This window comes from Erinaceus europaeus, chromosome 1 (genome assembly GCF_950295315.1).
Source record: "Erinaceus europaeus chromosome 1, mEriEur2.1, whole genome shotgun sequence".
Classification (NCBI taxonomy): domain Eukaryota; kingdom Metazoa; phylum Chordata; class Mammalia; order Eulipotyphla; family Erinaceidae; genus Erinaceus; species Erinaceus europaeus.
In genome coordinates this window covers 115,490,871-115,510,639 of record NC_080162.1, presented here as the reverse complement: position 1 = coordinate 115,510,639, position 19,769 = coordinate 115,490,871, and the positions used below count along the sequence as shown (strand labels likewise).

General features: G+C 47.8%; 1 protein-coding gene across 7 annotated transcripts in view; it reads right to left on the bottom strand.

The window, feature by feature from the left end:
- Window positions 1-214: 214 nt before the first annotated feature.
- Window positions 215-19,769, bottom strand: part of SPECC1L (sperm antigen with calponin homology and coiled-coil domains 1 like) — a 129,246-nt gene continuing 109,691 nt past the window's right edge. For all 7 annotated transcript variants that reach the window (XM_060193941.1, XM_060193946.1, XM_060193920.1 and 4 more), the window contains 3 exons: window positions 5,261-5,377; window positions 4,516-4,575; window positions 215-2,860 (listed from right to left, as the gene is read on the bottom strand). In XM_060193941.1, the coding sequence (XP_060049924.1) occupies window positions 2,771-2,860; window positions 4,516-4,575; window positions 5,261-5,377 (267 nt within the window). In that variant the 3' untranslated portion in view covers window positions 215-2,770. The remainder of the gene's footprint in view (window positions 2,861-4,515; window positions 4,576-5,260; window positions 5,378-19,769) is intronic.

Sequence of the window (19,769 nt, the reverse complement as noted above, 5' to 3'; positions counted from 1 at the left end):
TGTTTGAGGTCTTGGTGCCTGTCAGAATCCGTGACCACTGAGACCTTCTGGGCTGGCCTGGGCCATCCTGTATCCGGTCACAAGTCCCAGGAGTTTGGCCTTGTGACTCTGCAGACTTCCAGCTAGGTCTTGGGAGGGAATGAAGATTTTGGTCCACCAAAATCTTACCTCAGAGGGGTAACCAGGTGAGTGAGCCAGAGAAGTCCAAGCCTGGTAAATTTTAGAAATTTTAATACATTCAAGAATATTTAATATGACAGAATTAAAAGTATCAGTCAGCAGAAGCCCATGATAGAAACACAACTGGCCCTCTGCAGTTTGCTTGTGCTTGAAGGGAGAAGAGGCACATGCTATCCTGGAGGCTTCATATCCAGTCCCACCGGAGTCACAGCACCATGGACTCATACTTTTGGGCTGTGTGTGTATAGCCATCTGTAATCATCCCACGGAGCAGGTAGTGTTAGGATTCTATTGCAAAAAAGCAAATTCATGCTTTGGGGGTTCTCATTTGTGGACCCACGTGCAGATGTGGGCAGCCCAAGGGAAGCGGAGGTGGCCCTTTCTCGCCACCACCTTGTGCCTCACCACTGACCAGAGAGCCCTGAGCCAGGTAGCATCAGCCAGTGGCAGCTTCCTTCTAAGGACACTGGGGACACCGCCACAGCCTGCTGTCCCCCGAGCCAGCTCCACTACTTAAGGTGTGGACTACAGAGCCAGAAATCTTCTCCTTCATTGGGCACAACAGTCCCCCACCCCCAATAAATAAACAAAACTGGACACAGACTGACACACAGGCCTCTGTGAAGGCAAAGGAGACTCAGAGTAAACAGTGAGACTGAAAAAAAGGGGAAAGACATTAGACGACGATTCTCTCCCTGATGGCCATTCAACTGACAGCAAAGGGTAACAGTAACTCAAGTATAGAAGAATCATGGAGTGTGGGGCCAGTGTTCCTTAGGGCCTCCTGGTGTGCTCTGGGGCTGGGTTCTGTTCACTCAGCTCTCCTTCCTCGACTGACATGAACATTTCACAAAAAGCCTCCAGTTGGGGCAGCAGCTAGAACTGCTAGGCTGACCTCTGGGAAGGTAGGTGGGTATTTGGCCAGCGGGCCACACACAGGCACTGCTCACTTGACCACAGCCACACTCCTTCCTAGCTGTGGGCTCATTCAGCCTCTAGTCTGGACCACCACCCTGAAGGCAGAGCCCTCAGCCCACTGCCCCACTGGGTAGCCTGCTGCAGTCCCATCCTTCCTGTGGCTGTGGTGGAGATGCTGCTTGCAGAAGTGGCAGATCTTCCTTTGTGGATATGTTGGAAGTAGCAGGTCTTGATGCTGTTGAAACCAGTGGCTGCTGTGGCCTGTGGCGGTCGGGCGGGCAGGCAGAGAGAGACACGTACTCTCTGCTCCCGGGAAAGGGCGAGTCCCACTGACTAGCAGACTCAGCAGAAACATCTGGACAGAAGACTTTGGCTCAAACCATGCAAAGGGGGCAGCTGTTGAGTGCCTGTTGCTAGGAGCCTGGGGGAGGGTAGTGTGGCAGGGGCAGCTGGCTGTGGTCTAGCCCAGATGACACCCTGCTGTGGCCTCTGAGCCCCTCTCTGTGACACATGCATTGCCGGAGAGTTAAGGCACTTTCTTGTTAAGTTCCAGCCTAGAGGGCTATGTCTCAGTGGTCTTGCACCACATTCTCTAGGCTCCTAAATGCCAAGTTCCCCATTTCTCTCATCAAGCGAATGCCCAGATTTTGTGTTTTATCTCTACAGCTACTAAAACAATTTAACTTTGGTACTAATATTTGTTAAGTTTCTCCCCTTAAGCCAGAGCACCACTTAGCTCTGGCTGATGGTGATGCAGAGATTGAAGCTGGGTCCTCTGTGCTTCAGGCAGGAGAGTCTCTTATTACAGACAGCACTGTCTCCTCAGCCCTTGGTACATGAACACAAAAGGAATTATTTTCACCAGTATTGCTCTTAAGAAAAACAAACAAAGAAAACCCTTTTAAACGAGGAATTCTTGTGATCAGCTTGTCCTAAAATTTACATTCAAAGCTGGGATGTTCACGCCCCTTCCAGGCTGTAGGATGGATGAGTCAGGTGACCACTGAGTGAGGGGTGCCTCATCCTTGTTTCCTGCTGGCAGAGGCCCAGCAGTGTGGACTAGGAGAGCTGAGAACGGGAATCGTGACTGGCTGGCTAAGTCAGGTTCCACATGGAAGGCGTGACTGTGGCACAGCTGTGGGGATGCCTTCCTTGAAACCAAGCCCACAAAAAGGCCAGGGCCCCTCTGTCCAGTGTGAGGAGGCACCTGCCAGGTCCCCATCTCCCTCAGGCTCTCAAAGAGATGGAACCACTCCTGACAAGCAGCCTGGAAGTGCAGTGGCTAAAGCTTCCACTGGCCCCTGTAAGGGGCCCACATAATTTAATTCCCTTTTCCAGGCTTGGCTCTGCATGAGTGTGTCTCTCTCTCTCTCTCCCTCTCCCTCTCCCTCCTGTTTTTTACATCCTGTAAAAACTAATGTAGTTTAATATTCTTTTCAGAAGTAAGACTCTGGCAGAAGATCAGTGTGTGTCGACCACTTGCTGGACAGGCCATGGGGAAGGAGCCTGTCTGAGCTGTGGGTCACACAGGTTCCCAGGGGGCTGTCCTGACCCGGAGGCCCCAGCTGAAGGCTCCCACACTGAGGACAGCCCAGAGTAGTGGAAAGCTTTACAGGCACGCAGCTAATGGCAATGGTGTCTCTTGGTAGTTGTGGAGGTCCTTCTAGGGTGCTCAAGTTTCAAAGTACTTGTAGATGGCTGTCACGTACAGCATCACGTTCTGCCAGTCTGGTCGTTCAGTCCGCACCATTTCATTAATGTCCTGACCAAGAATGAGGAGACTTGGGTTAGGATTCCAAGTCATCTTATGAGTCATACCAACAAACTCCCAGACACAGCAACATGCACCCTTACGGGACTTTTGTTCTAAAAGTCCTTTTGGCCTGATCACACATCAAAGTCCTAGCCAAGATGTCTGCTTCAATGCACCCCCTTCTCCCTGAGCCCCTGTACATGCTGGAGCTCTGCCCTGGCACCCCACCCTCTGCCTCTCCCCTAAACCCCTTCTTTAAGACTCCAAGAGTTTCATCTTTACAAAGGACCTACTCCCTTTCTTAAACATCTTCCTCCAGCCCTTTCTCAGAGCCCTTCTCAGCTCCAGTCAGCATCCTGGAAGAGCCAGGAACTCATGGGAAGCTGTCTGAGGTGGTGGTAGATGCTCTTGTCTAACAGTATCCTGCAGAACACCTGTGATCTGTGTGGTCTGACTGCCAGCACAGGGAAACTATCTCGGGAGACCTTGCACTTTGATTTACAGCCAGGACATCTCCAAAGGGGACCCACTGTTGCTGAAAACCATCTCTTTCTGAGGAGGCGACTTGAGGGGAACCTCCCTGTGGGTGAGGAGCATGGGACGTGGTGCTAGAGGCAGCTGGGTGACAAGGGTCATCTACTGGTGACTGGATATCGAAGAAAAGAAAACATGTCTGTTTAATATAAGAATTTTGAGGGAGTCAGGCAGTAGCGCAGTGGGTTAAGCACAAGGACCAGTGGAAGGATCCTGGTTCGAGTCCCCAGCTCCCCACCTGCAGGGGAGTCACTTCACAGGCGGTGAAGCAAGTCTGCAGGTGTCTATTTTTCTCTCCCCCTCTGTCTTCCCCTCCTCTCTCCATTTCTCTCTGTCCTATCCAACAATGATGACAACAATAATAACTACAACAATAAAACAGCAAGGGCAACAAAAAGGAATAAATAAATAAATATTTAAAAAAAAAGAATTTTGAATGCAGAAGTCCCAGTTAAGTGTAGAAACAGGGCCAGTTGGTGGTGCACCTGGTGAAGCGAACATGTTACAATGCACAAGGACATGGGTTCAAGTGTCCAGTCGTCACCTGCAGGGGTTCGGGGGGGGGGGGTGGAGAGCTTTATAAGTGGTAAAGCAGGGCTGAAGTAGTCTCTCCCTACCTCCCCCTTTAGATGTCTGATTGTCTCTATCAAATAAATAAAGATAACTATATAGAAGGATGGAACCATCCATCTAGTCCCTAAGGTAATCTTTCTAGACTCATCTTACTCCCCCACCTTCCTCTGGTTTTGATAAGAAGCAGATAAGACTTCCCAGTGGTGCCTTTGACAATGATATTTACAGACTCATTAGCAGTTTTCTTTGAGCCCAGCAATTTCAGTTAGGAAAGGTAACAGGACTTAAGAGTAGTTCCAGGTTGCCAGGGCTGTGGTCAAAGCCACCTCATCTGGCCTCCTCAGCAGGCTTCCATGGGGCATAAAGCACCCATAGGGCAGGACTGAGACCCTGTCAGCACACAAACCTGATGAGGTGCCAGCATGGCAGGTGCTACCCATGTGCTTAACCACAGGAGACTCATTATCAGGTCCACACACAAGCAAGGAGCAGCCCAGTCCTGTTACAAGGAGGAAGCTCTTCTCAACAAAAAGAAGGGGTCTGACCAGTGAACTCACCAGTGTGGACTTGATGCCGACGCTCTCAGCTGCCTGGAAGGCCAGGGTAAAGTTCCTTCGCTGCAAAAGAAACCATGTGACTGGAGGCAGGACATGGGCACAGGGATGACACACACTTCCTGGCAAGGCGTTTTACTGGGTACCCAAAGCCTGTACACTAGAAGCCTCTGGATTTCTAGGCACACCAAATGCTGCCCTTCGAGTCATCCCCTGATACTTGGCTCTTTCTTCATCGATTGGACACACACCCCAAATCCAGCAGAAATACCTGTTCGTTGAGTTTCCTCCCTATAGGCACCTTTAAGGGCTGTCTGAATGATGCGAGCGGCAAGGGTCCAGAAGGGGCCTTGGGCCTGGCCCGCTGCCTCTGGATACCTCTGACCCTAGCCTGAAGACAGAACTGTGATGTCTAAGCCAGTCTGGTCTGGAGGCTCACTTAAAGTGGCTGCTGTCACCTAGATTCCCCACTCAGGCCTTGGACAGCCCACCCAGCCAGTTCATGGTCACTCTGACTTCTCACCCAGAAGGAGTGACAGTGCCCACTGGAAGCACTGTCATCTGGGGGATTCTCAACTGGCCAGAGACTGGTTGGTCTGCACAAGGAACCCCAGATAAGACCAAGCTGGCACAGGGCCACTGTGGGCCTGCGCTGTGTGAAACGCCAACAGCATGGTCCCCACTGCTGAAAGGTGCTGCCCTTTTCAGGGTAGGACCAGAAGCCAGGCTGCTGCCTCGGCCGCCTCACCTTATCCTGACTGCTCAGCTCTTGGAAGGGGATGTGTGCTGGAAGGTATGTGTGCAGGAGAGCACAGAAGGCCAGTCCATCATTCCAGCTGCTGCTGAAGTTTGTAATGTCAATATTCTACAGGAAAAGATGAAAAACACGTTAAAGTAACACACTCTGGGCAGTGGTGGAGGCCCCAAACGTCACCTAGCTTCTATGCCCAGGCAGGATGGTCCTCTGTGAAACCATAGCATTCTGGGGGCTGGGTGTCAATATCCAGGTGGCACCTGGGACTGGCTGTCTCCTCAGTGTCTCCCACCCCAGCCACCACCTGAAGATAGCTGCTGCTGCTGTGGCAAAAATCTGGGCTATGCTCTTCTCAGCTAAAAGGTACAGAGGTCACCAGTGAGCAGCAGTTCTGTTAGAATGAGCTGTAACCATCAGCCTGACTGTCCCTGAAAGGGTCTCTGAGCAAAGACTTCCCTGGGAGGTGGGAGGGACCCACCAATCATGGGTTATGTGCTGCCCCACAGCACTTTAGACTTCACTTTCTCTTACGTGGGACCTCACTCCATTTGCAAACTAAGTGTATTTGCAACTTAAAAAAGTAACATACTAGGGCAGGGGAGATAGTATAATGGTTATGCAAAAAGAATTGCAAGCCTGAGGCTCTGTCGGGCAGAGCTTCACTGACGGGAGACAGATGACCAGGGACTCATGGTTGAGCTGTAGGCAGTATCTCTTTATTCATGCAGGACGCAGCACAATCTAAGCCGAGCTAAGCTAAACTCAAGGTACTTTAAAACTCACAATGCTGTCTTTATATATACTTGCCAAGTAGGGTGGAAACAGGATGTGACATAGAGAGGGTGGAGAGAAAAGTGACTGGTGAAAATCAGAGTGTGACAAGGAGGGGGCAGAGCAGGCGAGAATCCTATCACTGAACCACCAATGCCCTGGAGTGCTTTATGTAAATGTAAAAGTGATTTATGTAAATAGACCAAAGCTTTGAATGGGATTAAATCTATCCTTATATAGGCATATGGTTAAGCAGAAGCCAGGGGGAGCTGGCATACTATCCAACAAGGCTCCAAAGTCCCAGGTTCAATGCCCTGCACCACCATAAACCAGAGCTGAGCAGTGCTCTGGTAAAGAAAAAAAAAAAGTAACATAGTATTCAGAAGGCTTTATAATATGGTAGTGCATTCAGAAGGTATGTAGAAATCATTTTGAGAAGGGAACTGCACATTCACATGCTGCCAATTCATGCATGTTACGGACATACTAAAACTGTGAAAGAGCACTCCCTAAACACCTCATTTTGTTTGACTGCTGACTCCATGCAGGCCTCAATCATATCAAGTCAGCTTCTGCTGCTTTTTTTTCCCCTCTAGGTAAGATGTGGTGGTGTGTATGAAGAGACCACAGCACTGAAGTCCCCTTGAATTCAGTGGGGCCAGACTTGAACCTGGGTCACACCTGGCAAGGCAGCGTACTATCCCAGCAAGCTGCTTTCGCCAAGCCCTCAGTCTGAGAAAGCCAGTATTTCATTACTGAAAGCCAATCACCCAGCTCCTGGGCGTAGTTTGTATTCTCCCAGGAACAAATGATCAGAGGATGACATCGTGGACAGTTAGTCCAGAGGTCCTGTCCCCCAGAGATCTGCTGCCATAAAAGTCCCCGAGCTGGCCAAGAGTCATGTGTATTAGCTACTGGCAGGAGAGTCACCGATGTCAGGCATGAATGGGAGCGATCTGCCCAAGGCCAGAGGAGGGTCACAGGGAGTGCAGCCTTCTGACTCTGCCCTACTGAGTGGCCCAGTCACCTGATGAGAACAGCCCTCCTAGACCAGGTCTAGGCAGGCTGTACCCACCTCAGTATTAACTGAGCTTCCAGGTCATGAAGACAGAGCCCAACAAACCTTCTGTGGTCTCCTTGCAGACCTGGACTGTTCTCCCTGGCGGTGACAGCAGTCACCACCTCTTTGAAGGCGACACAAGTGCTGGAAGGTAAACATCTTCTTAAAGAAGTGCCTAAGCTCTGTGTGAGGCCTGTGGCAGCTTGTGCTTCTGAAGGTGCCCAGCCTCGCCCTCAAAGGTCACACTCACTTCTGGTGGAAAACAAATTCCTACTTCCTGCCACTGCTGGCCCTTCTGCAGTTCTCTCACAGGCGGGCGTCTCTGGCAGGGGAGCCTACGTGCCTGGCTCCACCACACCTCGCAGCAGAGGCTCCTGTCCTGGAGGAAATGGCTGCACCCAGCGTCTCAGCTGTGGGAACCTCAGTCTTCCCCAGCTTCCTCAAGACAAACCCGACCTCAAACCTGGAACCTCCAGTCCCAGCAACGACTTCATTTACAAAACATGCCAAAGTGATTTACATAAAGAGGAAAATTCAGCTACTCGAGGACCAGGCTAGGGGGAGCTGACTTTAGCACTTGACAGTCAAACTCTCCAGGTTGCCTGGGGCTACTACCTCTCTCTAGCCCCTCAGCTGACAAGAGGATATACCAAGGCCAAGAAGCAACAAACTCAAAATGGAGTTTCTAAGTGACTCCCACCACCCCTCTGACTCTGTCCAAAGAGCTCCTTGGGTGAGGGGAACAGACACAGGCTATGAAACAAGGGTGCTTCAAAGAAAGTAAGGAAAATGACTGAGACCAGACTGCAACCACTGCTGCTCAGACCTTACCCCACACCCCCTGCATCCCAGCACGGTGGTGGCCAGTCTGCCAGCTATGCTCAAGTCAGGGACCTCTACGGGCTCCAGGGAAGAACAGTGACAGGTGGCAGTCCCCAGCCCCCAACGGCTGTGCTCAGTAGTGGAGGTCACAGGGCAGATGTTCTTGGCATGCCACCACCCTCTGCCTCACCATCTTTCCTGTTCAGTGCTGGACCCCTCACAGTGGTCTGCAAGAGGTGTGGGTGGACACTTTCTGTCAACAGGCCCAGGGGAGTGATGTGACTGCTGCTTCTGGACCCCCTTAGCATTCTGGCTGCTTCGCCCATCCATACGGCCAAGGCAGCGGTGCTGGCCCTGGATTTCCTTTGTAGTTGAAGGGGGGAAAAAAATCTGAGGCTGTTATGCCTTGAATAAAAATGCAGCAACCACGAGCACACAGCTTGCAGACAGGGTTTCAGCAAGTTCTGTCACACCCTGGGAGCTGGTCCCTGGGGAGCAGCTTCTCTCCTGGGAAGTGACCTCCTGGCTCGACCATTCACACATCTTGCACACTGTTAGGCACTCTACTGACAAAAGAAATTCTAGTGGTTTGGTTTATCCACTGGTGGGAAGGCAGAAGATGGTCTGCAGAAGCTGGCGTCTGTCCTGTCCAGGGCACCTGTCCCATGAAGCACCAGAGCCAGAAAAAGCCCCGAGAGAACTCCTGACACATGGCTGCAACTGTCGCACTATCACTGTACTTATGTTACTTGTACACCTCTACTTGCTACCCAGAGAGCCCCTCACACAGACAAGAAGTGTGGCTGAGGTAACAGCTTGACAGGCAGAGCACTCGACTTGCCTGCCTGAGGGTCCTGCTCCTCACTTCATATTCACACTTGCTCAAGTCACTAGGCAGAATGTGGTACTGTGATTAATAAGAAATATATATTTGGCAGTTCAAATGGCCGAAACATCTTTCATATGCTTATCTGACACTAACAGTTCCTGGCGCATAGCTGCCCTGGAGTCTTAGAATTTCCTATGAGCAGAGCTATAGTTATTTTACTGAGGTAACTTTGAGGTAACTCCTGAATTTCAGAAGACCCAACTATGAGCATCTAGACCCCCAAGGAGGGGAGAGGCTAGAGCGTGAGGTCAGTCACCACTGGCCACTGATTTAATCAGTTACAACTGATTAATGAAGCCTCCACAGAAGCCAAGAAGAGGGGCTCAGGAGCTTCTGGATTTGGGGAGAAATGCTTTGAGGACTCCTTGGTCTCGCCTTACATCTTGTCCCAAACAATTCTTCTATTTGACCAGTCCTGAGTTATATAGTCTCTAAAAATAAGCCAGTGTTCTAGAAAATAATGTTTCTCAGTTCTGTGAGTTTCTCTAGCAAATTAATCAAATGGAAGGAAGGGGGGCATGTTAATATGGCTTATAGCCAGTTAGTTAAAAGTACGGGTGAGCTTCCAACAGCCTGGGCTTCCAACTGGTATCTGAGGCAGAGGGCAGATTTAGGAGACAGTCTTAACCTGTGGAGGATATGACAGTGTCTCAGAGTAGTTAGTTTCAGAATTGAGCTGATTTCCTACTCAGCTGGTGTTTAAATACTGCTTGTTTGTACTTGTGGGGATCTCCTTCCCCCTACAATGAACTCTGGGGATGTCTGAGGTCCCAGGCTCAGTCTTGTGCACCACCATAAGCCAGAGCTGAGCAGTGCTCTGACAAAATAAATAAGTAAAATAAATAGAAAACTGCTTGTTGGTTTGAAGAACGTTCTACACATCCACTTTGAAAATGAATACAGGAAGGGGGCCAGGCAGTGGCACCCTTGGTAGAGCACACACATTACAGTGCACAAGGACCCAGGTTCAAGCTCCCAAGTATCCACAGGCAGGGGGAGAAGCTTCATGAGTCATGAAGCAGGGCTGCTGGTGTCTCTCTCTCTCTCTCCTACTCTATCATCCTCTTACCTTTCAATTTTTCTCTCTATCCGAAACCAAACTGGGTATAGGAGGGCAATTTTGCCTGGCTGGCAGGAGTGGTGTGTGTGTGGGTAGAGCACAGGGAGGTCGTTCCACTGTGACCCTTCCCCCAGAGCTGTGAAGAGAACAGAGTGCAAGGCCTATCACTGAGCGGTGTCACTAAAATGCAGCAACCGCGAGCACACAACTTTCAGGCAGGGTCTCATCTTAACTAGTGTTAAGATGGGCCTTCACCCTGGAGAGGGGCTGGGGTACTGGGGATCTAAGAGCAACACCTCAGGCCTGCAGCTGAGCCTGAGGGGCAGGGCGCTCAGAAAGGGACCACGGCCTCCAAGCTTACTTCTCCTTCAGAGAGTTCTGATCCAGGTCTAGCCTCAGCTCTCCTGGAGCAGGTTGTCTGGCATGTGAATATCCTGTATCCACAGACAGGCCTGGGCTTGGCCAGGCTTCAAGGGAGGTGCAGCTGAACTTGAAGCAGGAGACAATGGGGGCTGTTGGACAGGAACCCTAGAGGTCCCTGGGAGAAGTGTCAGGCAGGAGAAGGAGAGGGGATGGGTACAGAGGTATTTTGAAGCTAACACAAACTTGGTGACAAATTGGATATGGGGGGAATGGGGGAGCACATGTGGGGCCAAGGGCGACCTGGGTATCTGTTAGCAAGAGCTGGGGAAAACTCAAAGGAAGTGGAGCTGCATTTCTGATACACTGTGTGCAAGGAGCCTTGGGACAAACACCAGAGGGAAGTGCCTGGGGATGGTGAAGGGGGCCATGCATGCACAAGTTCAGGGATGGAAGTAGTATCGGGGTAGGATCACCCTTGAATGAAGAGAGAGGAGGAGGACACCATCACAGTCCTTGGCACTCCACGTGTACAGAGAACAGCCTTCATCAGGACACAGGGAAAGGCCAGACAGATGAGAGAACCAAAGCCAAAACTCAGAAGTCAGAGGATGGGAAGAGAAGAGAGGACCACTCATGGCTTCATGAAGTTAAAATACTGTGATCTGTAACAGTCTTATAACTCTCATTTCCTGACAACATGCTCACTATACAAAGGTCATCTAGAAATGGACACTCTATTTTTTGCTTCCAGGGTTATTGTGGGGGGCTTGGTGCCAGAACTACAAATCCACTGCTTCTGAAGACAACTTTTCACTTGTATTGGATAGGACAGAAAGAAATTGAGAGTGAAGGGGAAGACAGAGAGGGAGAGAGAAAGATAGACACCTGCCTCACCACTTGCAAAGTGATTCCCCTGCAGGTGGGGAGTTGGGGTCTTGAACTGGGATCTTTGCCTGGGTCCCTGCACTTCATACTATTTGTGCTTAACCTGGTGCACCACTTCCTGGGCCCACATTCTATTTTTTTTTTCCCCTTGCTATTTTTTATTGTTGTAGATATTGATGTCATTGTTGTTGGATAGGACAGAGAGAAATGGAGAGAGGAGGGGAAGACAGAGAGGGGAGAGAAAGATAAACACTTGCAGACCTGCTTCACCGCCTGTGAAGCGACTCCCCTGCAGGTGGGGAGCCAGGGGCTCTAACCGGGATCCTTATGCCGGTTAGAGCCCCTGGGCTTTGTGCCACCAGCGCTTTACCTGCTGTGCTACTGCCCGACTCCCCACATTCTATTTTTAAAGAGGCATTTTCAGTGCATGTATAAAGCCCATCTGCCAGTGCAGCTCAGCCCAGCTGGCCGCAGAACCTGCAGGTTTTCTAGGTTAAGGAAAGGCTGCAGGTCCAGGGCTTTCCCTCCTGCAACAGCAGCTCCTGGAGCAGCTCAGCCAGTTCCTTTACAACAAACTCCTCAAACCCAACACACTCGATGTGAGATCACACACACTGCTACTTCACAGGCAATGGCACCAAGCTCTCCAAGAAGGAAACAGTGCTCTTTACAAAACAAAGACAAAGAAAACACAAAAGCAAGCGTAAGGCAGGAGCTTAGTAACTTCAGACATTTCACAACATTGCTACACTGCAACACAAGTGTTTGCTTGGAGTATATGGAAAAAGAAAAAGTTCTATGTGCCCAAATAAGTGCTAAAAACCTTGACAACGTACTCCAGTGCGGTGCTTTGCCCCTTTCTTTTCCATGTGCACAGTCTCAGGCCCAGAAATGTCAACCCAAGTGAGTCAACGGGCAGACAGACACGGACTGTTTCACACTAATTTGTACTTGTAAAGTCACCTGACACTCAAACCCCTGGGAGGGGCCAAAGTGGCACTTTACATGTGCTGCTTCAGATCAGGGGTGGGAGCCCTCTGGTGGTCCTGGGACTTTCGATATGACAGTGTCTGCTACCTTCAGGTCAGAGGGCCTTTATGTGCACTGAGAATTGAGGGGAGCAGTAAGCAAGAAATTACATAGATTTACACAAAAATGATTTTAAAAAGTGTCATGATGCATAAAAAAAAGTTGTAATTTGAGGTTTAATTAGGGGTCATATAAAAATACAAGAAGATACTCTTTAAATAGTTATTAAAGTTCTGGTCTATTTAAGGAAATGTCACTTTTATGGGTCTAGGGCAAGAAGCCAAGAACCATGATTCATCTCTGTTCACACATGCAACCGTTTCCTTATGCCCATCTCAGATGCAGAGAATCCACAGGTCTTAAGACAGGCAGAGGCAGGGCTCTTCTTCCCCATGCGCTGGCAGTGACACAAGCTGGGGGCCCAGGTTTTGTGGATCAGGGAGCCTTCAGGAGGCAGGGCAGAATGACAAACAAAACCCCTGCCCACATTGCCTCAGCCCCAGCGGGAGGGGCAGGTGAGTGAAGTGGGTAGGTGCTTCCTTCTGTGTGGTTCTCCCACAGGGATGGTGGTGGTGGTGAGACCAAATTGTTTGAGAGAGGAAATAAACCACGAGAGCCGTTCCACTAGTGACTGTTTCACACAGGGAGGACCAGGGAGTACTTGAGAAGCCTGCCGGGTGCCTGGGGTTGCCATGGTCCCGCCAGTAGGGCCAACCTGGCTGCAGTTCTTAGTGTTGCCTTGGGGATTCTAGTGATACCTTTTTGAAGTTTAGCCAAGTTCTGCTCAGATTAGGAGTGGGGAGAGTGTACAGCTCACTCATCACCAAGTTCTGGTACTGGGGCTTCTGTGGTCAGAGGAGGAAAGCAGGCAGACAGCCCAGGGGAAGCCAGTAGCCGTGAGCACAGACTCTGTTCTGTGACTCTTACAGGGGCAGGGGTTTCCAGTAAGGGCCTGCAATCTTCACTGTGCATCAGAACCACCTGCAAAGCCTCTTCAAGTTGAGATATGCTCAGCTCTACCCAGACACAGGCTGACCAACAGGTCAGGGCACCACCTTCTATAGGTGGCCTGAAAATATAGCCAAGAGGGAAGACCTAGTTAGAAAGGTAGACCTAAAGGTAGCTCTCAAAGGTTCAATCTTTGAGTGCTCAAAGAAGCACACTAAGACCAGCTTGGAGACTCATGCTCCTGAATGCTGGGAAGTTGAGGGAGAGGTTTAAGCACTCGACGAAACTTAGGTATTCTAATAAATGAAAGAGAAATGACTCAGAGATTAGAGCAGCACTAACTGGCAATAAAGATTATCAGGGACAATCAATACCAGAGAGGTCTCTACTCTCCCTGGAAAGATGGCATACTCCACCGCTGAAGTACTTCTGACCAAAACTTGGACTGGCGTCCAATCTAACTGCCAGTCTCATCTCTCAGTGTCTAGAGACAACACTGCAGGGATGTCATCAGCAAAAGTTAAAATGCAGAAGCTCCACAATATATGTAGCAAAGACAGAAAGGAAACAACACAAAGAGGGAGTGAATGGAATTTTAAGATTAAAATAGTCTTTAAAAGACACATTAAGGACTGGGGAAATGGCATAATGGTTCTGCAAAAATATTTTTTTTTCACGCCTGAGGCAGTAGGGTCTCAGGTTCAATCCCCAGCATCACCATAAACCAGAGCTGAGCAGTGCTCTGGTAAATGAATGACTAAGTGAATGAATGAATGAAAGAATGAATGAACCAGAGCTGTGCAGTGTTCTCTGGTCTTTCTCGCTGCAAATCACTTTCTTTTCATTAAAAATAAATAAGATATTAAACACAGAGAGAGGGAGCGGGAGACATAAACCAGTGGCCTGGAAGGAGGTTAAGCACTGGACATAAAACCATGAGGTCGGAATGTGATCCTCAGTGTTGCATGTGCCAGAGTGAGGTTCGGGTTCTCTGTTTCTCCTTCATTTGCTCGTTCATAAGTGAAGTTTTTTTCCCAAATGTGATGTGTGAACATTATTTGGATTTTAACTCAAGAAAACCAGCTGCAAAACTGATTCAAGTGAGAAGTTTGAACTCTTAATATGGGATGGCATTCATGGCTGGAATCTGTTTCAGAATGACCTGGGAGGTGTGGGAGAGTGAGAGGACCTTGTGCGATGAACTTATAGGTGAGGGATACACACGTGAGGATGGTTTTACGTCACCATTCTCATTACTTTTGTACACATTTAAAATAAATTAATCTACAACTCAACAAACAATCCAACTGTTCAAATATATATCTATATAAAAAATGGGTAAGATTTGAATAGATAATTCTCCAGAGAAAGACAAATGTCCTAAAGCACACAAAAATCCACTAGGGCTGTGGAAATCAGACAGTAGTAACTGTTCATATGCCCATGGGTGACCTATTATTTTAAAAAATGAAAGTGCAGGGCTGCAAGGTGGCACACCTAGATTGAGCACACGTTACAGTGCACAAGAACCTGGGTTCAAGCCCTCAGCCCCCGCCCTGCAGGGGGGAAAGCTTCACAAGTAGTGAAGCAGGGCTGCATTATGTCTCTGTCTCCCTCCCTCTCTATCTCCTCCTCCTCCTCTCAATTTCTGGCTGTCTCTATCCAATAAGCAAATAAAGATTAAAAAATGAAAAGTGCTGGTGAGAATATAGAGAAATTACAATCTCATACAGTGTGGGTGGGAGTATCGAATAATGATCAGCTTCAATGGAAAAGATGGGGGAAGCTATGTGAGTAGTGAAGCAATACTGCAGCTCTCTCTCCCTCTCCCTCTCTTTTCCTCTACCTTCTCCCTTCAATTTCTCTGTTCTATGAAACAAAAACAATTTTAAGAGAAGGTACATTCTGAAGTTGTGTGCGCTCAATAACTATTTATACAAGGTAGATCTTACAAGCAATTAACTTACCCTAAAGTATTTAGTTAGAAGTTACAAGAGTTTAGGGAGTTGGGCAGTAGTGCAGCGGGTTAAGTGCACATGGCACAAAGTGCAAGGACCACTGTAAGGATCCTGGTTCGAGCCCCTGGCTCCCCACCTGCAGGGGAGTCGCTTCACAGGCGGTGAAGAAGGTCTGCAGGTGTCTATCTTTCTCTCTCCCTCCTCTCTCCATCCTATCTAACAATGAATACACCACTTACAACAATAATAACTACAGGGAGTCGGGCGGTAGCGCAGCGGTTAAGTGCACGTGGCACAAAGTGCAAGGACTGGCGTAAAGATCCCGGTTTGAGCCCCCGGATCCCCACCTGTAGGGGAGTCGCTTCACAGGTGGTGAAGCAGGTCTGCAGGTGTCTATCTTTCTCTCCCCCCTCTGTCTTCCCCTCCTCTCTCCATTTCTCTCTGTCCTGTCCAACAATGACAACAGCAACAATAAAAACACAATAAGGGCAACAAAAGGGAAAATAAATAAATACATATAAAAATGTAAAAGAAGAAGGAGGAGGAGAAGTTGTCACAAGAGTTTAAATGTAATGATTTCCTGAGTAGATCTGATAGTAATTTACTACCGCCCTTTTTGAAATGGTTTCTTAATAGGAAATAACAGGTGGCCTAGGAGCTGGAGCAGTGGAGAAGGTGTGCTCTCAAGCATAAGAGGCTGTGTTTACTCCTCCCAGGGGAGCTTCTCTTCATCAAAGAGCACACAGGAGCCACGATGTCTACTTTCTGAAGTTTCAATAATTGTCACCAGGAAGACACAGTAGGTGAGACCACTGGCTGGTGAAGGCTGATTCATGAGCCCAGGGCATGTTGTGAGCAGTTTTATCAGCAGCTTAAGAATTAGTTTTTGTCTCTGCTAGGTATGATTTAGCTTTGGCAAGGTAAATACTGAGATGTGCTTCCAATGAAAGCAGACACATGTAGTAATCTTAACAATGAAAACAGACACATATAGTAATCTTAACATTTACCCTGCCGTGTCCTTTGGGGAAGGGCTTTGTCCTTAACCCCAAAGTTTCTCTGAGAATAGGCGTGCTTGAGCATCCCTAAACATCCTTGGGATGGCCTTCTTTAATTTATCCTTAGCATAAAGGTCAACACTCTTAGACACAAGGTTTCAAATATTCAATAGATAGGTGCAGTGCAGCCTGGGTGGTGCAGGTGTTAAATGCTATGACTCGAAGGAAAACTCTATTCAGATGCCTTTTCTGAGATAAGGTTCTTCAGTCTGTCCTAGAACAGTCTGGTCACTAGGCTGAGTGCTCCTCTATTCTAAGAAACTCTTTATATTAATTTGAAAGCCACTCTCTGTAGCCACCCCCCTCACTAAAAGACCCTTTCGTCATCAGGGAATGGCACAGGAAGGAGAGAGACCAGAGCACTTTCCAAAGCCAGTGTAGGTGGTGCTGGGGACTGGACCTGCAACTTCTTGGGGCTCAAGCAAGCAGTGTGATGCTCTAACAGGCTGGGCTACCTCCCAGGCCCTGTAGACACTTGTTTGAAAAGCAGAGTGGCATGGAGAGGCATCATGAGCTCTATACTCCCATGGACCTGGGGCGTGACTATTTGGGACACATTTATTTGCTAAGGGACTATAGGCACCTGGTTTAAATTGTAGGAGTCTCAAATTCCTCATATGTGGAATGGACAAAATATCCATTATGAGGTTTAAGGAAGGCAGTGTCTGTAAGCTCAGCATGCCCTGCCTCTATTTTGCCTCCCCTATTACAGTGCTGCTTCCACCTACACTTCCACAAGTGCCCCAAACAAGGCTGTTTCCTCTGCGCCAGGAAAGGTCTTGGAAGAGCAGAAGAAAGGCATGCTAGCTCCCAAGCCCCTTTCTTCCGGTTAACGCTGCACAACTCAGGACACTTGCCACCTGAGGCCAAAGAAGACTGGATGGTTCTGTGGGAGGGCAGAAACTTATTGTCTTCATTTTTTTTTCTTTTTGCCTTATAATTAATTGACAGGGCAGGGAGAAATTGAGAGGGATGGAGGAGATAGAAAGATGTCTGCAGCACTGCTTCACTACCTCCCCCTGCAGGTGGAGCTTGGGGGCTTGAACCTATGGTAACTCAAAAAAACCAACTGCACCACTGCCTGGTCACCGGTCAGACTTGTAAACTTGAGTCTATCACAATGAACAGCACTTCCTTCATTCACACTCCTCAGGTTGTCTTGTTCTTTACCAAGAGCTGTCCAGAAAACCTGACATACTGTATCTTCACACACTCAGCAGGCATTTGCAGGAAATGTGCCAGGTTAAGAAAAGTCTAAGGAAAGTAGAGGGGGAAAGGCCTAGAGGATCTGCCAGCTTCACAGTATTACAGTATTGAGAATGGGTATGGGAAGGGAGGTCAGTGCGGGGAAGAATGCTGCAAGTTCGGAACTTGGAGGGCTTGTGTAAGATAACACAACACTTTATAAACCATAAAAGATGGATACAGAGTATCTGGATTATTTCAAATACCTAGTTTGAAAAGTATAATTTACTGTGATAAAAACTATAGTGTATTACTATTAAACAAGGACCAAAAAGATTTAGATCACCACACGGATGCTGACGGGATCAATCCATCTGGCTGCATCATTAGTCCTTTGGAAAATGGCCTTCGGCCTTCTTGTGTGTCCCCAGAGAATACATTCTGATGTGTGCAAAATAGAGCAAGGCACTTGCTACTTTTGAAACTGTAGGTGACATATTTGGTCTGATCCAGGCTCTCCAAGTATAAGCAGCCTGGAAACATGAAGCGCCTGAGGTCTTACAGTAGCTTGGGAAGGAAATGACCTCAGGAAAGAGACACTCAATATAGCGTGCTCACCTTAAGATGAACTTACTTTATTGCTTTCAGCAGGAACTCGAGTGTTCTTTTAAATCTGGCAGTGTATTAGTTTCTACTCCTACAAGGCACCATATCTTTAAAAAAAAAGCATACCACCTGTGGTACCACCCTTCCTTCCACCCAGAGTCCCACATTCAGTGCTTTACCTACAGTTCCTGTAAGTAGGATAAATAAAGGGAAATGATCAGACACGCGACTCTGGACCAAACACAAGCAGGGGAAATATCATAGCTGTGTTGCCTTAAGCTTGCATTCCCCTGGGTGTCTTGCATACAGCATCTATTACCCCTGACACCATACTTTCTTTTCTGGCTTTATTTTACAAGCAAGTTGATCATAAGCTCTTTTGGTTTGTTTTTAGATGTAAAACACATTAGGATGCAGCCAGAGAGGTCTGAGGACCATAAAGGAAGGACACAATGGCAGCAGTGTGGAAAGGCCCCTGACAAAAATGCTTATGATGACAAACTGGAATCACAAAAACAGCTAGATTATGCCCATGAAAAGTTGCCCCCACAGGAACAGCTATGCTAATATCTGACATGATAGGCCTTAAAATAAATAAAATTTTAAAAGATAGGAATGGACATTACTTAGTGCTCAAAGGATCAATCAATCAAGAGGACTTAATGATTATCAGCATCTATGTACCCAAGGAGAGGCCATCTAAATACATCAAACATCTGCTGAAAGAGCTACAGCAATATACTAACAGCAACACAGTCATAGGAGGGGACTTCAACACCCCACTCTCTCAGCTTGACAGATCATCCAGGCAGAAAATCAAGAAAGAAACGAAGGAGCTAAGTGAAGAGATCAATAGACTAGAACTATTGGACATTGAGTAAAAATGGTGATTTCATCGTTTTCAGCCCATCTTGGATAGAGCTTGAAGAAATCATGTTAAGTGAAATAAGTCAGAAACATAAGGATGAATATGGGATGATCTCATTCACAGGCAGAAGTTGAAAAACAAGACCAGAAGAGAAAACACAAAGTAGAACTTGGACTGGAGTTAGTGTATTGCACCAAAGTAAAAAACTCTGATCAAAAAGTTCAGGTCCTGGAACAGCATGGCAAAGGACCTAGTGGGGGTTGTATTGTTGTGTGGAAAAATGATAAATGTTATGCATGTACAAACTATTACATTTATCCCCCAATAAAGAAACTAAAAAGAATGCAGCTATTAAGAACAATGAGCCCACCTTATCTGACTCATCTTGGACAGAGCTAGAAGGAATTATGTTAAGTCAGCTAAGTCAGAAAGATAAAGATGAGTATGGGATGTCCCCACTCATCAACAGAAGTTGTGAAAGAAGAACAGAAAGGGAAACTAAAAGCAGGATCTGATTAAATTGAGAGCAGGGCATCAATGTAAAAACCCTGTGGTGAAAGGGAGGGTGGCCATTGGGCTTCCTAGTGCGACGGGGGTTGGGGTGGGGAGGTGGGGATGGGACACAGTCTTTTGGTGGTGGGAATGGTGTTTGTGTACATTCCTATTAAAGTGCAAACATATAAACCACTATTTAATTAATATGAGAGGGGAAAAATTGATCATATGTCTAGAACTTCTTAAAACACAGACTGAGTCTTTTTAATACATAGGCTGAGTCTTTGATATGTGGACTCTCTCAAAAGCCTAGACCAGGGAGAACAGAAGCAACCGGTAGCACAGCTATATACAAGATGATGGGTATTATACCCCAAACCCTTACAAAGGGACTTTCCAAAGTTAACCCAATCACCAAATAATGTGATGATAACAATAACTATCCATTGTCTTCTTGAACCCTAAGTATAGCAGGAACCTCACATTTCCACTATAGAGCCTATATT